This window comes from Oncorhynchus masou, chromosome 11 (genome assembly GCF_036934945.1).
Source record: "Oncorhynchus masou masou isolate Uvic2021 chromosome 11, UVic_Omas_1.1, whole genome shotgun sequence".
Taxonomy (NCBI): Eukaryota; Metazoa; Chordata; class Actinopteri; order Salmoniformes; family Salmonidae; genus Oncorhynchus; species Oncorhynchus masou.
Genome location: NC_088222.1, coordinates 3,540,332 through 3,556,091, shown reverse-complemented (window position 1 = coordinate 3,556,091; position 15,760 = coordinate 3,540,332). Strand labels below are relative to the sequence as shown.

The window sequence follows — 15,760 nt, the reverse complement described above, 5'->3', positions numbered from 1 at the left end:
GTACAGCCCATACAGGGGAGACTAGTAGAGATAATACAGGGGAGACTAGTACAGATAATACAGGGGAGACTAGTACAGCCCATACAGGGGAGACTAGTACAGCCCATACAGGGGAGACTAGTACAGCTCATACAGGGGAGACTAGTACAGCCCATACAGGGGAGACTAGCACAGCTCATACAGGGGAGACTAGTACAGCCCATACAGGGGAGACTAGTACAGGGCTGAGGGGAGACTAGTACAGATAATACAGGGGAGACTAGTACAGCTCATACAGGGGAGACTAGTACAGCCCATACAGGGGAGACTAGTACAGCTCATACAGGGGAGACTAGTACAGCCCATACAGGGGAGACTAGCACAGCTCATACAGGGGAGACTAGTACAGCCCATACAGGGGAGACTAGTACAGGGCTGAGGGGAGACTAGTACAGATAATACAGGGGAGACTAGTACAGATAATACAGGGAAGACTAGTACAGCCCATACAGGGGAGACTAGTACAGCTCATACAGGGGAGACCAGTAGAGATAATACAGTGGAGACTAGCACAGCTCATACAGGGGAGACTAGTACAGATCATACAGGGGAGACTAGTACAGCTCATACAGGGGAGACTAGCACAGCCCATACAAGGGAGACTAGTACAGCTCATACAGGGGAGACTAGTACAGCCCATACAGGGGAGACTAGCACAGCCCATACAGGGGAGACTAGCACAGCTCATACAGGGGAGACTAGTACAGCCCATACAGGGGAGACTAGTACAGCTCATACAGGGGAGACTAGCACAGCTCATACAGGGGAGACTAGCACAGCTCATACAGGGGAGACCAGTAGAGATAATACAGGGGAGACTAGTACAGCCCATACAGGGGAGACTAGCACAGCCCATACAGGGGAGACTAGTAGAGATAATACAGGGGAGACTAGTACAGCTCATACAGGGGAGACTAGTACAGCCCATACAGGGGAGACTAGCACAGCTCATACAGGGGAGACCAGTAGAGATAATACAGGGGAGACTAGTACGGATAATACAGGGGAGACTAGTACCGCCCATATAGGGGAGACTAGCACAGCTCATACAGGGGAGACCAGTAGAGATAATACAGGGGAGACTAGTACAGATAATACAGGGGAGACTAGTACCGCCCATACAGGGGAGACTAGCACAGCTCATACAGGGGAGACTAGTACAGATAATACAGGGGAGACTAGTACAGATAATACAGGGGAGACTAGCACAGCTCATACAGGGGAGACCAGTAGAGATAATACAGGGGAGACTAGTACAGATAATACAGGAGAGACTATTACTGGTAATACAGGGGAGACTAGTACAGCCCATACAGGGGAGACTAGCACAGCTCATACAGGGGAGACTAGTACAGATAATACAGGGGAGACTAGTACAGCCCATACAGGGGAGACTAGCACAGCTCATACAGGGGAGACTAGCACAGCTCATACAGGGGAGACTAGTACAGCCCATACAGGGGAGACTAGCACAGCTCATACAGGGGAGACTAGCACAGCTCATACAGGGGAGACCAGTAGAGATAATACAGGGGAGACTAGTACAGATAATACAGGGGAGACTAGTACAGATAATACAAGGGAAAACTAGTACAGATGATACAGGGGAGACTAGTACAGATAATACAGGGGAGACTAGTAAGGATAATACAGGGGAGACTAGTACAGATAATACAGGGAGACTAGTAGAGATGATACAGGGGAGACTAGTACAGATAATACAGGGGAGACTAGTACAGATAATACAGGGGAGACTAGTACAGATAATACAGGGGAGACTAGTACAGATAATACAGGGGAGACGAGTACAGATGATACAGGGGAGACTAGTACAGATAATACAGGGGAGACTAGTACAGATAATACAGGGGAGACTAGTACAGATAATACAGGGGAGACTAGCATAGCTCATACAGGGGAGACCAGTAGAGATAATACAGGGGAGACTAGTACAGATAATACAGGAGAGACTATTACTGGTAATACAGGGGAGACTAGTACAGCCCATACAGGGGAGACTAGCACAGCTCATACAGGGGAGACGAGTACAGATAATACAGGGGAGACTAGTACAGCCCATACAGGGGAGACTAGCAAAGCTCATACAGGGGAGACTAGCACAGCTCATACAGGGGAGACTAGTACAGCCCATACAGGGGAGACTAGCACAGCTCATACAGGGGAGACTAGCACAGCTCATACAGGGGAGACCAGTAGAGATAATACAGGGGAGACTAGTACAGATAATACAGGGGAGACTAGTACAGATAATACAACGGACAACTAGTACAGATGATACAGGGGAGACTAGTACAGATAATACAGGGGAGACTAGTAAGGATAATACAGGGGAGACTAGTACAGATAATACAGGGAGACTAGTACAGATGATACAGGGGAGACTAGTACAGATAATACAGGGGAGACTAGTACAGATAATACAGGGGAGACTAGTACAGATAATACAGGGGAGACTAGTACAGATAATACAGGGGAGACGAGTACAGATGATACAGGGGAGACTAGTACAGATAATACAGGGAGACTAGTACAGATAATACAGGGGAGACAAGTACAGATAATACAGGGGAGACTAGTACAGATAATACAGGGGAGACTAGTACAGATAATACAGGGAGACTAGTACAGATAATACAGGGGAGACTAGTACAGATAATACAGGGAGACTAGTACAGATAATACAGGGGAGACTAGTACAGGGCTGAGGGGAGACTAGTACAGATAATACAGGGGAGACTAGTACAGATAATACAGGGGAGACTAGTACAGATAATACAGGGAGACTAGTACAGATAATACAGGGGAGACTAGTACTGATAATAAAGGGACGAATAGTACAGAAAATACAGGGAGACTAGTACAGGGCTGAGGGGACACTAGTACAGATAATACAGGAGAGACTACTACAGATAATACAGGGAGACTAGTACAGGGCTGAGGGGAGACTAGTAGAGATAATACAAGGGAGACCAGTAGAGATAATACAGGGAGACTAGTACATATAATACATGGGAGACTAGTACAGATAATACAGGGAGACTAGTACAGATAATACAGGGAGACTAGTACAGATAATACAGGGGAGACTAGTACAGATAATACAGGGGAGATGAGTAGAGATAATACAGGGGAGACTATTACAGATAATACAGTGGAGACTAGTAGAGATAATACAGGGAGACTAGTACAGATAATACAGGGGAGACTAGTACAAATAATACAGGGGAGACTAGTACAGATCATACAGGGAGACTAGTACAGATAATACAGGGAGACTAGTAGAGATAATACGGTGGAGACTAGTACAGGGCTGAGGGGAGACTAGTACAGATAATACAGGGAGACTAGTACAGATAATACAGGGAGACTATTACAGATAATACAGTGGAGACTAGTACAGATAATACAGGGGAGACTAGTACAGATAATACATGGGAGACTATTACAGATAATACAGTGGAGACTAGTAGATATAATACAGGGGAGACTATTACAGATAATACAGGGGAGACTGTTACAGATAATACAGGGCAGACTCGTACTGATAATAAAGGGACGACTAGTACAGATAATACAGGGGAGACTAGTACAGATAATACAGGGAGACTAGTTTAGATAATACAGGGGAGACTAGTACAGGGCTGGGGGTAGACTAGTACAGATAATACGTGGGAGACTAGTACAGATAATACAGGGGAGACTATTACAGATAATACAGGGCAGACTCGTACTGATAATACAGGGACGACTAGTACAGATAATACAGGGGAGACTATTACAGATAATACAGGGGAGACTAGTACAGATAATACAGGGGAGACTAGTAGGGATAATACCAGGGAGACTAGTACTGATAATACAAGGGATACTGGTACAGATAATACAGGGGAGACTAGTAGAGATAATACGGTGGAGACTAGTACAGGGCTGAGGGGAGACTAGTACAGATAATACAGGGGAGACTAGTAGAGATAATACAGGGGAGACTAGTACAGATAATATAGGGAAGACTAGTACAGGGCTGAGGGGAGACTAGTAGAGATAATACAGGGCAGGCTAGTACAGATAATACAGGGGAGACTAGTACAGAAAATACAGGGAGACTAGTACAGGGCTGAGGGGACACTAGTACAGATAATACAGGGGAGACTAGTATATATAATACAGGGGAGACTAGTACAGATAATACAGGGAGACTAGTACAGATAATACAGGGAGACTAGTACAGATAATACAGGGGAGACTAGTACAGGGCTGAGGGGAGACTAGTACAGGGCTGAGGGGAGACTAGTACAGAAAATACAGGGGAGACTAGTACATATAATACAGGGGAGACTAGTAGAGATAATACAGGGGAGACTATTACAGATAATACAGGGGAGACTAGTACTGATAATAAAGGGACGACTAGTACAGATAATACAGGGGAGACTAGTACAGTGCTGAGGGGACACTAGTACAGATAATACAGGGGAGACTAGTAGAGATAATACAGGGGAGACTGTTACAGATAATACAGGGCAGACTCGTACTGATAATAAAGGGACGACTAGTACAGATAATACAGGGGAGACTAGTACAGGGCTGAGGGGAGACTAGTACAGATAATACAGGGGAGACTAGTACAGATAATACAGGGGAGACTATTACAGATAATACAGGGGAGACTAGTACTGATAATAAAGGGACGACTTGTACAGATAATATATTGGAGACTAGTACAGGGCTGAGGGGACACTAGTACAGATAATACAGGGGAGACTAGTACAGATAATACAGGGGAGACTAGTACAGATAATACAGGGAGACTAGTTTAGATAATACAGGGGAGACTAGTACAGGGCTGGGGGTAGACTAGTACAGATAATACGTGGGAGACTAGTACAGATAATACAGGGGAGACTATTACAGATAATACAGGGCAGACTCGTACTGATAATACAGGGACGACTAGTACAGATAATACAGGGGAGAGTATTACAGATAATACAGGGGAGACTAGTACAGATAATACAGGGGAGACTAGTAGGGATAATACCAGGGAGACTAGTACTGATAATACAAGGGATACTAGTACAGATAATACAGGGGAGACTAGTAGAGATAATACGGTGGAGACTAGTACAGGGCTGAGGGGAGACTAGTACAGATAATACAGGGGAGACTAGTAGAGATAATACAGGGGAGACTAGTACAGATAATACAGGGCAGGCTAGTACAGATAATACAGGGGAGACTAGTAGGGATAATACCAGGGAGACTAGTACTGATAATACAAGGGATACTAGTACAGATAATACAGGGGAGACTAGTAGAGATAATACAGGGGAGACTAGTACAGGGCTGAGGGGAGACTAGTACAGATAATACAGGGGAGACTAGTAGAGATAATACAGGGGAGACTAGTACAGATAATATAGGGAAGACTAGTACAGGGCTGAGGGGAGACTAGTAGAGATAATACAGGGGAGGCTAGTACAGATAATACAGGGGAGACTAGTACAGATAATACAGGGGAGACTATTACAGATAATACGTGGGAGACTAGTACAGATAATACAGGGGAGACTAGTACAGATAATACAGGGGAGACTATTACAGATAATACAGGGGAGACTAGTACAGATAATACGTGGCAGACTAGTATAGATAATACAGGGGAGACTAGTACAGATAATACAGGGGAGACTAGTACAGATAATACAGGGGAGACTAGTACAGATAATACAGGGGAGACTATTACAGATAATACAGGGGAGACTAGTACAGATAATACAGGGGAGACTAGTACTGATAATAAAGGGACGACTAGTACAGATAATACAGGGGAGACTAGTACAGATAACAGGGGAGACTAGTACAGTGCTGAGGGGACACTAGTACAGATAATACAGGGGAGACTAGTAGAGATAATACAGGGGAGACTGTTACAGATAATACAGGGCAGACTCGTACTGATAATAAAGGGACGACTAGTACAGATAATACAGGGGAGACTAGTACAGGGCTGAGGGGAGACTAGTACAGATAATACAGGGGAGACTAGTAGAGATAATACAGGGGAGACTGTTACAGATAATACAGGGCAGACTAGTACAGGGCTGAGGGGAGACTATTACAGATAATACAGGGAAGACTAGTACTGATAATAAAGGGACGACTTGTACAGATAATACAGGGGAGACTAGTACAGGGCTGAGGGGACACTAGTACAGATAATACAGGGGAGACTAGTAGATATAATACAGGGGAGACTAGTACAGATAATACAGGGGAGACTAGTACAGCTAATACAGGGGAGACTAGTACAGATAATACAGGGAGACTAGTTTAGATAATACAGGGGAGACTAGTACAGGGCTGGGGGTAGACTAGTACAGATAATACGTGGGAGACTAGTACAGATAATACAGGGGAGACTATTACAGATAATACAGGGCAGACTCGTACAGACAATACAGGGAGACTAGTACAGATAATACAGGGGAGACTATTACAGATAATACAGGGAGACTAGTAGATATAATACAGGGGAGACTAGTACAGATAATACAGGGGAGACTAGTACAGCTAATACAGGGGAGACTAGTACAGATAATACAGGGGAGACTATTACAGATAATACAGGGCAGACTCGTACTGACAATACAGGGACGACTAGTACAGATAATACAGGGGAGACTATTACAGATAATACAGGGGAGACTAGTACAGATAATACAGGGGAGACTAGTAGGGATAATACCAGGGAGACTAGTACTGATAATACAAGGGATACTAGTACAGATAATACAGGGGAGACTAGTAGAGATAATACAGGGGAGACTAGTACAGGGCTGAGGGGAGAATAGTACAGATAATACAGGGGAGACTAGTAGAGATAATACAGGGGAGACTAGTACAGATAATATAGGAAAGACTAGTACAGGGCTGAGGGGAGACTAGTAGAGATAATACAGGGGAGACCAGTAGAGATAATACAGGGGAGACTAGTACAGATAATACAGGGCAGGCTAGTACAGATAATACAGGGGAGACTAGTACAGATAATACAGGGGAGACTATTACAGATAATACGTGGGAGACTAGTACAGATAATACAGGGGAGACTAGTACAGATAATACAGGGGAGACTATTACAGATAATACAGGGGAGTCTATTACAGATAATACAGGGGAGACTAGTACAGATAATACAGGGGAGACTATTACAGATAATATGTGGGAGACTAGTACAGATAATACAGGGGAGACTAGTACAGATAATACAGGGGAGACTATTACAGATAATACAGGGGAGACTATTACAGATAATATGTGGGAGACTAGTACAGATAATACAGGGGAGACTAGTACAGATAATACAGGGGAGACTATTACAGATAATACAGGGGAGACTAGTACAGATAATACGTGGGAGACTAGTATAGATAATACAGGGGAGACTAGTACAGATAATACAGGGGAGACTAGTACAGATAATACAGGGGAGACTAGTACAGATAATACAGGGGAGACTAGTACAGATAATACAGGGGAGACTAGTACAGATAATACAGGGGAGACTAGTAGAGATAATACAGGGGAGACTAGTACAGATAATATAGGGAAGACTAGTACAGGGCTGAGGGGAGACTAGTAGAGATAATACAGGGGAGACCAGTAGAGATAATACAGGGGAGACTAGTACAGATAATACATGGGAGACTAGTACAGATAATACAGGGGAGACTAGTACAGATAATACAGGGGAGACTAGTACAGATAATACAGGGGAGACTAGTACAGGGCTGAGGGGAGACTAGTAGAGATAATACAGGGGAGACCAGTAGAGATAATACAGGGGAGACTAGTACAGATAATACGTGGGAGACTAGTACAGATAATACAGGGGAGACTAGTACAGATAATACAGGGGAGACTAGTACAGATAATACAGGGGAGACTAGTACAGATAATATAGGTAGGTGGGAGAGCAACAGTCCCAGGAGGTGTGAGAGCTCTGTAACAGTCCCAGGAGGTGGGAGAGCTCTGTAACAGTCCCACGAGGTGAGAGAGCTCTGTAACAGTCCCCGGAGTTGAGAGAGCTCTGTAACAGTCCCAGGAGGTGGGAGAGCTCTGTTACAATCACAGGGGGTGAGAGAGCTCTGTAACAGTCCCAGGAGGTGGGAGAGCTCTGTAACAGTCCCAGGAGGTGTGAGAGCTCTGTAACAGTCCTTGGAGGTGTGAGAGCTCTGTAACAGTCCCAGGAGGTGGGAGAGCTCTGTAACAGTCCCAGGAGGTGTGAGAGCTCTGTAACAGTCCCAGGAGGTGTGAGACCTCTATAACAGTCCCAGGAGGTGTGAGACCTCTATAACAGTCCCAGGAGGTGTGAGAGCTCTGTAACAGTCCCAGGAGGTGTGAGAGCTCTGTAACAGTCCCAGGAGGTGTGAGAGCTCTGTAACAGTCCCAGGAGGTAATAGACCACAGTTCCATATGTTCTGTACTTCCAGCTTCATCACCCATCACAGGGGTTCCGCTTCGCCACGGTTCGGGAGAGCAGTGCCGAGGATTACCTGAAGAAAAGCTTTCCAGAGATGCACGAATACATGAGACGGTACAACGTACCAGCAACCCCAGATGGAATAGAACATCTGAAGTGAGTCATGACTATACAATACTGACTCATCACAGCTTTAACATGGGTACCAAGATTATACAATACTGACTCATCACAGCTTTACCATTGGTACCAAGATTATACAATACGGACTCATCACAGCTTTAACATGGGTACCAAGATTATACAATACTGACTCATCACAGCTTTACCATGGGTACCAAGATTATACAATACTGACTCATCACAGCTTTAACATGGGTACCAAGATTATACAATACTGACTCATAACAGCTTTACCATGGGTACCAACATGATACAATACTGACTCATCATCGCTTTAGCATGGGTACCAAGATTATACAATACTGACTCATCACAGCTTTACCTTGTTCAGGGGCAAAGTGGGTTCACTGCCTTGTTCTGTGGAACAGTGGGTTCACTGCCTTGTTCAGGGGAACAGTGGGTTCACTGCCTTGTTAAGGGGAACAGTGGGTTCACTGCCTTGTTAAGGGGCACAGTGGGTTCACTAGCTTTTTCAGGGGAACAGTGGGTTCACTGCCTTGTTCAGGGGAACAGTGGGTTCACTGCCTTGTTCATGGGAACAGTGGGTTCACTGCCTTGTTCAGGGGAACAGTGGGTTCACTGCCTCGTTCAGGGGAACAGTGGGTTCACTGCATCGTTCAGGGGAACAGTGGGTTCACTGCCTCGTTCAGGGGAACAGTGGGTTCACTGCCTCGTTCAGGGGAACAGTGGGTTCACTGCCTCGTTCAGGGGAACAGTGGGTTCACTGCCTCGTTCAGGGGAACAGTGGGTTCACTGCCTTGTTGGCTTGAGTCTGTCTGTAGTTGGCTTGAGTCTGTCTGTAGTTGGCTTGAGTCTGTCTGTAGTTGGCTTGAGTCTGTCTGGAGTTGGCTTGAGTCTGTCTGGAGTTGGCTTGAGTCTGCCCGGAGTTGGCTTGAGTCTGTCTGGGGTTGGCTTGAGTCTGTCTGTGATTGGCTTGAGTCTGCCTGGAGTTGGCTTGAGTCTGTCTGGAGTTGGCTTGAGTCTGTCTGGAGTTGGCTTCAGTTTGTCTGTAGTTGGCTTGAGTCTGCCTGGAGTTGGCTTGAGTCTGTCTGTAGTTGGCTTGAGTCTGTGTGTAGTTGGCTTGAGTCTGTCTGTAGTTGGCTTGAGTCTGCCTGGAGTGGGCTTGAGTCTGCCTGGAGTTGGCTTGAGTCTGCCTGAAGTTGGCTTGAGTCTGCTGCCTGGAGTTGGCTTGAGTCTGCCTGGAGTTGGCTTGAGTCTGTCTGTGATTGGCTTGAGTCTGTCTGTGATTGGCTTGAGTCTGTCTGGAGTTGGCTTGAGTCTGTCTGGAGTTGGCTTGAGTCTGTTTGTTTGAGCCTGGAGTTGGCTGGAGTCTGCCTGGAGTTGGCTGCAGTCTTCCTGGAGTTGGCTTGAGTCTGTCTCTAGTTGGCTTGAGTCTGCCTGGAGTTGGCTTGAGTCTGTCTGTAGTTGGCTTGAGTCTGTCTGTAGTTGGCTTGAGTCTGTCTGTAGTTGGCTTGAGTCTGCCTGGAGTTGGCTTGAGTCTGCCTGGGGTTGACTTGAGTCTGCCTGGAGATGGCTTGAGTCTGTCTGTAGTTGCCTTGAGTCTGCAGGCTGGAGTTGGCTTGAGTCTGCTGCCTGGAGTTGACTTGAGTCTGCTGCCTGGAGTTGACTTGAGTCTGCTGCCTGGAGTTGGCTTGAGTCTGCCTGGAGTTGGCTTGAGTCTGTCTTGAGTTGGCTTGAGTCTGTCTGTAGTTGGCTTGAGTCTGTCTGTTGTTGGCTTGAGTCTGCCTGGAGTTGGCTTGAGTCTGCCTGGAGTTGGCTTGAGTCTGCCTGGCGTTTGTTTGAGTCTGTCTGTAGTTGGCTTGAGTCTGTCTGTATTTGGCTTGAGTCTGTCTGGAGTTGGCTTGAGTCTGTCTGTAGTTGGCTTGAGTCTGCCTGGAGTTGGCTTGAGTCTGCTGCCTGGAGTTGGCTTGAGTCTGCTGCCTGGAGTTGGCTTGAGTCTGTCTGTAGTTGGCTTGAGTCTGTCTGGAGTTGGCTTGAGTCTGCTGCCTGGAGATGGCTTGAGTCTGCCTGGAGTTTGCTTGAGTCTGCCTGGAGTTGGCTTCAGTCTGTCTCTGGTTGGTTTGAGTCTGTCTGGAGTTGGCTTGAGTCTGTCTGGAGTTGGCTTGAGTCTGTCTGGAGTTGGCTTGAGTCTGCCTGGAGTTGGCTGCAGTCTTCCTGGAGTTGGCTTGAATCTGTCTGCAGTTGGCTTGAGTCTGTCTGTAGTTAGCTTGAGTCTGTCTGTAGTTGGCTTGAGTCTGCCTGGAGTTGGCTTGAGTCTGCCTGGAGTTGGCTTCAGTCTGTCTGTAGTTGGCTTGAGTCTGCCTGGAGTTGGCTTGAGTCTGTCTCTAGTTGGCTTGAGTCTGCCTGGAGTTGGCTTGAGTCTGTCTGTAGTTGGCTTGAGTCTGTCTGTAGTTGGCTTGAGTCTGCCTGGAGTTGGCTTTAGTCTGCCTGGAGTTGACTTGAGTCTGTCTGTAGTTGGCTTGAGTCTGCCTGGAGATGGCTTGAGTCTGTCTGTAGTTGCCTTGAGTCTGCCGGCTGGAGTTGGCTTGAGTCTGCTGCCTGGAGTTGACTTGAGTCTGCTGCCTGGAGTTGGCTTGAGTCTGTCTTGAGTTGGCTTGAGTCTGTCTGTAGTTGGATTGAGTCTGCCTGGAGTTGGCTTGAGTCTGCCTGGAGTTGGCTTGAGTCTGCCTGGAGTTTGTTTGAGTCTGTCTGTAGTTGGCTTGAGTCTGTCTGTAGTTGGCTTGAGTCTGTCTGGAGTTGGCTTGAGTCTGTCTGTAGTTGGCTTGAATCTGCCTGGAGTTGGCTTGAGTCTGCTGCCTGGAGTTGGCTTGAGTCTGCTGCCTGGAGTTGGCTTGAGTCTGTCTGTAGTTGGCTTGAGTCTGTCTGTAGTTGGCTTGAGTCTGTCTGGAGTTGGCTTGAGTCTGTCTGTAGTTGGCTTGAGTCTGTCTGTAGTTGGCTTGAGTCTGCCTGGAGTTGGCTTGAGTCTGTCTGGAGTTGGCTTGAGTCTGTCTGTAGTTGGCTTGAGTCTGTCTGTAGTTGGCTTGAGTCTGCCTGAAGTTGGCTTGAGTCTGCCTGGAGTTGGCTTGAGTCTGTCTGGAGTTGACTTGAGTCTGTCTGGAGTTGGCTTGAGTCTGACTGGAGTTGGCTTGAGTCTGCCTGGAGTTGGCTTGCGTATGCCTGTAGTTGGCTATATTAAAGCCCCCTAAGGCTGTCAGCACTCCCACAGATATCGAATTAGCATAATACAAAAGTCCTCTTAAAAATCTGTCAGTTTATGGTAGAGAGATAGATGTTTTGCATTGGATGCGTTTCCATCCACTGCATCTGCTTATGTCGTAATTCCGCATCTGCGGTGACGGGTGACAGAGCTAGACCAGTGTTTGTCAGACCATGAGACAGCCCATCTGCGGTGAAAGGTGACAGAGCTAGACCGGTGTTTGTCAGACCATGAGACAGCCCATCTGCGGTGAAGGGTGACAGAGCTAGACCGGTGTTTGTCAGACCATGAGACAGCCCATCTGCAGTGAAGGGTGACAGAGCTAGACCGGTGTTTGTCAGACCATGAGGCAGCCCATCTGCAGTGAAGGGTGACAGAGCTAGACCGGTGTTTGTCAGACTATGAGGCAGCCCATCTGCAGTGAAGGGTGACAGAGCTAGACCAGTGTTTGTCAGACTATGAGGCAGCCCATCTGCAGTGAAGGGTGACAGAGCTAGACCAGTGTTTGTCAGACTATGAGGCAGCCCATCTGCAGTGAAGGGTGACAGAGCTAGACCAGTGTTTGTCAGACTATGAGGCAGCCCATCTGCAGTGAAGGGTGACAGAGCTAGACCAGTGTTTGTCAGACTATGAGGCAGCCCATCTGCAGTGAAGGGTGACAGAGCTAGACCGGTGTTTGTCAGACCATGAGACATCGTGAAAATCGGTCTTCTCACAAAATCATCTGCATTGTCCGAATGGTTTGGCCTACATATTATGACCCCTTCATGGAAGGATGAGACTCTCACGAACACAACAGTGTTCTCCATTTTGCTCTATGACCCCCCCACAAGCGTCTTGGGACTCATCTGTAGTTGGTACAGCAGATCTGCCAATTTCTGTGTATAGTGTCCGAACATTTTGGACTACACACTAATATGACCACTCTGTGGAAAGGTGAGAATCTCACAAACACGAACAGGCCGGTCATTTTCTCTTCCCACAGGCCTCACAAGACGTGTCTGAAGATCCCCTGGGAATCATTTGAAAAATATATGGAGACTGTTTAATGCCAAAAATAGAGGGTTAAATACACTGCAAAAAAATAACCAATGTTTACAGATTTCTTCTTATATCTCTCAGATATAGGACAGACACTTCAGAACAAACTTCCTTTAAAAAATGTTTTGGGGATAATTTGTTATTCCATGTAGTGAATCTGTTATTCAATGCGTTTTTCATCAAATTATTGTTTAATATACATTTTTTTATACTTCAAGGGGTCTTCAAATTGTAAATCAAATAGCAAAATTATCCTTTGTATAACCTTCTTAAAACAATTCCATATAGCTTAGTAGACCCCTCCCCCCATTATCTCCCACAGCTTAGACAGAGTTAGACTATCTTTTAGAGTTAGCTTGAGCCTGCCTGGAGTTGGATTGAGTCCGTCTGGAGAGCTTGAATCTGCTTGGAGTTGGCTTGAGTCTGCTTGGAGTTGGCTTTAGTCTACCTTGAGAGCTTGAATCTGCCTGGAGTTGGCTTGAGTCTGTCTGGAGAGCCTGAATCTGCTTGGAGTTGGCTTGAGTCTGCATGGAGTTGTCTTGAGTCTGTCTGGGGAGCTTTAATCTGCTTGGAGTTGGCTTGAGTCTGCATGGAGTTGGCTTGAGTCTGTCTGGAGAGCTTTAATCTGCCTGGAGTTGGCTTGAGTCTGCATGGAGTTGGCTTGAGTCTGTCTGGAGAGCTTGAATCTGCTTGGAGTTGGCTTGAGTCTGCTTGGAGTTGGCTTTAGTCTACCTTGAGAGCTCGAATCTGCCTGGAGTTGGCTTGAGTCTGTCTGGAGAGCCTGAATCTGCTTGGAGTTGGCTTGAGTCTGCATGGAGTTGTCTTGAGTCTGTCTGGGGAGCTTTAATCTGCTTGGAGTTGGCTTGAGTCTGCATGGAGTTGGCTTGAGTCTGTCTGGAGAGCTTTAATCTGCCTGGAGTTGGCTTGAGTCTGCATGGAGTTGGCTTGAGTCTGTCTGGAGAGCTTGAATCTGCTTGGAGTTGGCTTGAGTCTAACTTGAGAGCTTGAATCTGCCTGGAGATGGCTTGAGTCTGTCTGGATAACTTGAATCTGGCTTGAATGGGATTTGCAGTTTTTAAACTTTTCAATTGGTATATTTAGTTAGAACAGATAAAGTTGAAACCCAGGTCTACTGGGGTGGTATCTATCCACCCCGCCCCTTTGATCCTGTCCAACCAATCTGAAACTGTCTCCAACTCTGCTACCCAATCTGAAACTGTCTCCAACTCTGCAATCTAATCTGAAACTGTCCCCAATTCTGCTACCCAATTAGAAACTGTCTCCAACTCTGCTACCCAATCTGAAACTGTCTCCAACTCTGCTACCCAATCTGAAACTGTCTCCAACGCTGCTACCCAATCAGAAACTGTCTCCAACTCTGCTACCCAATCTGAAACTGTCTCCAACTCTGCTACCCAATCTGAAACTGTCTCCAACTCTGCTACCCAATCTGAAACTGTCTCCAACTCTGCTACCCAATCTGAAACTGTCTCCAATTCTGCTACCCAATCTGAAACTGTCTCCAGGCATCATCAATATCAAACTATACTTCCGGAAATGAGTAACAGCATTAGTGGCCCTGTGCTTTGTTCACTTTTTTCTTTTTGAAATCTGAATCTGTTTCTCAAGTCATCTCACATCTTCTGTGGAGCAGAGCAGAGCCGAGTTAATGGAGCTGGGCGCTGAGATCGGGTTGACGGAATATACAATATTTTTCTCCCATTGTACGAGAGGACAGGACTATTCTATGGGAAGACTGGCACTTGCTTTGAAATGTTAAGATCCATTCATTTTGATAAGGAATTGCAAACTGTGTCTGCTTGTCTGGGTTTCATTAAAAAACAGCATTAATATATTTAGTGTTAATAGTTTGTATTTGTATTTATCAGTTCTTGCCACAGCAGCAGCTCCTCTTCCTGGGGTTTATAATGGATCCCCATTAGTTCCTGCCAAGGCAGCAGCTCCTCTTCCTGGGGTTTATTATGGATCCCCATTAGTTCCTGCCAAGGCAGCAGCTACTCTTCCTGGGGTTTATTATGGATCCCCATTAGTTCCTGCCAAGGCAGCAGCTACTCTTCCTGGGGTTTATTATGGATCCCCATTAGTTCCTGCCAAGGCAGCAGCTACTCTTCCTGGGGTTTATTATGGATCCCCATTAGTTCCTGCCAGGGCAGCAGCTACTCTTCCTGGGGTATATTATGGATCCCCATTAGTTCCTGCCAGGGCAGCAGCTACTCTTCCTGGGGTTTATTATGGATCCCCATTAGTTCCTGCCAAGGCAGCAGCTACTCTTCCTGGGGTTTATTATGGATCCCCATTAGTTCCTGCCAAGGCAGCAGCTACTCTTCCTGGGGTTTATTATGGATCCCCATTAGTTCCTGCCAAGGCAGCAGCTACTCTTCCTGGGGTTTATTATGGATCCCCATTAGTTCCTGCCAAGGCAGCAGCTACTCTTCCTGGAGTTTATTATGGATCCCCATTAGTTCCTGCCACAGCAGCAGCTACTCTTCCTGGAGTTTATTATGGATCCTCATTAGTTCCTGCCACAGCAGCAGCTACTCTTCCTGGGTTTAATTATGGATCCCCATTAGTTCCTGCCACAGCAGCAGCTTTTGAAATGGCTTTCTTCTGTTGAAGGAGGAGCGGACCAAAATGCAGCGTGATGGTTACTCATGTTTATTGAATGAAAGTAGACAAGACGTGAAATAACTGAACATGAACAAAAACAACAAACGGAAACGTGAAAACCTAAACAGTCCTATCTGGTGAAGACACAG

At 46.4% G+C, this 15,760-nt stretch overlaps 1 protein-coding gene across 1 annotated transcript in view; it reads left to right on the top strand.

Moving 5' to 3' along the window:
- grin3a (glutamate receptor, ionotropic, N-methyl-D-aspartate 3A) overlaps positions 1-15,760 on the top strand; it is a 116,502-nt gene that overhangs the window by 42,749 nt on the left and 57,993 nt on the right. The window contains exon 5 of the mRNA XM_064979034.1: positions 8,553-8,698. Within this exon, the coding sequence (XP_064835106.1) occupies positions 8,553-8,698 (146 nt within the window). The remainder of the gene's footprint in view (positions 1-8,552; positions 8,699-15,760) is intronic.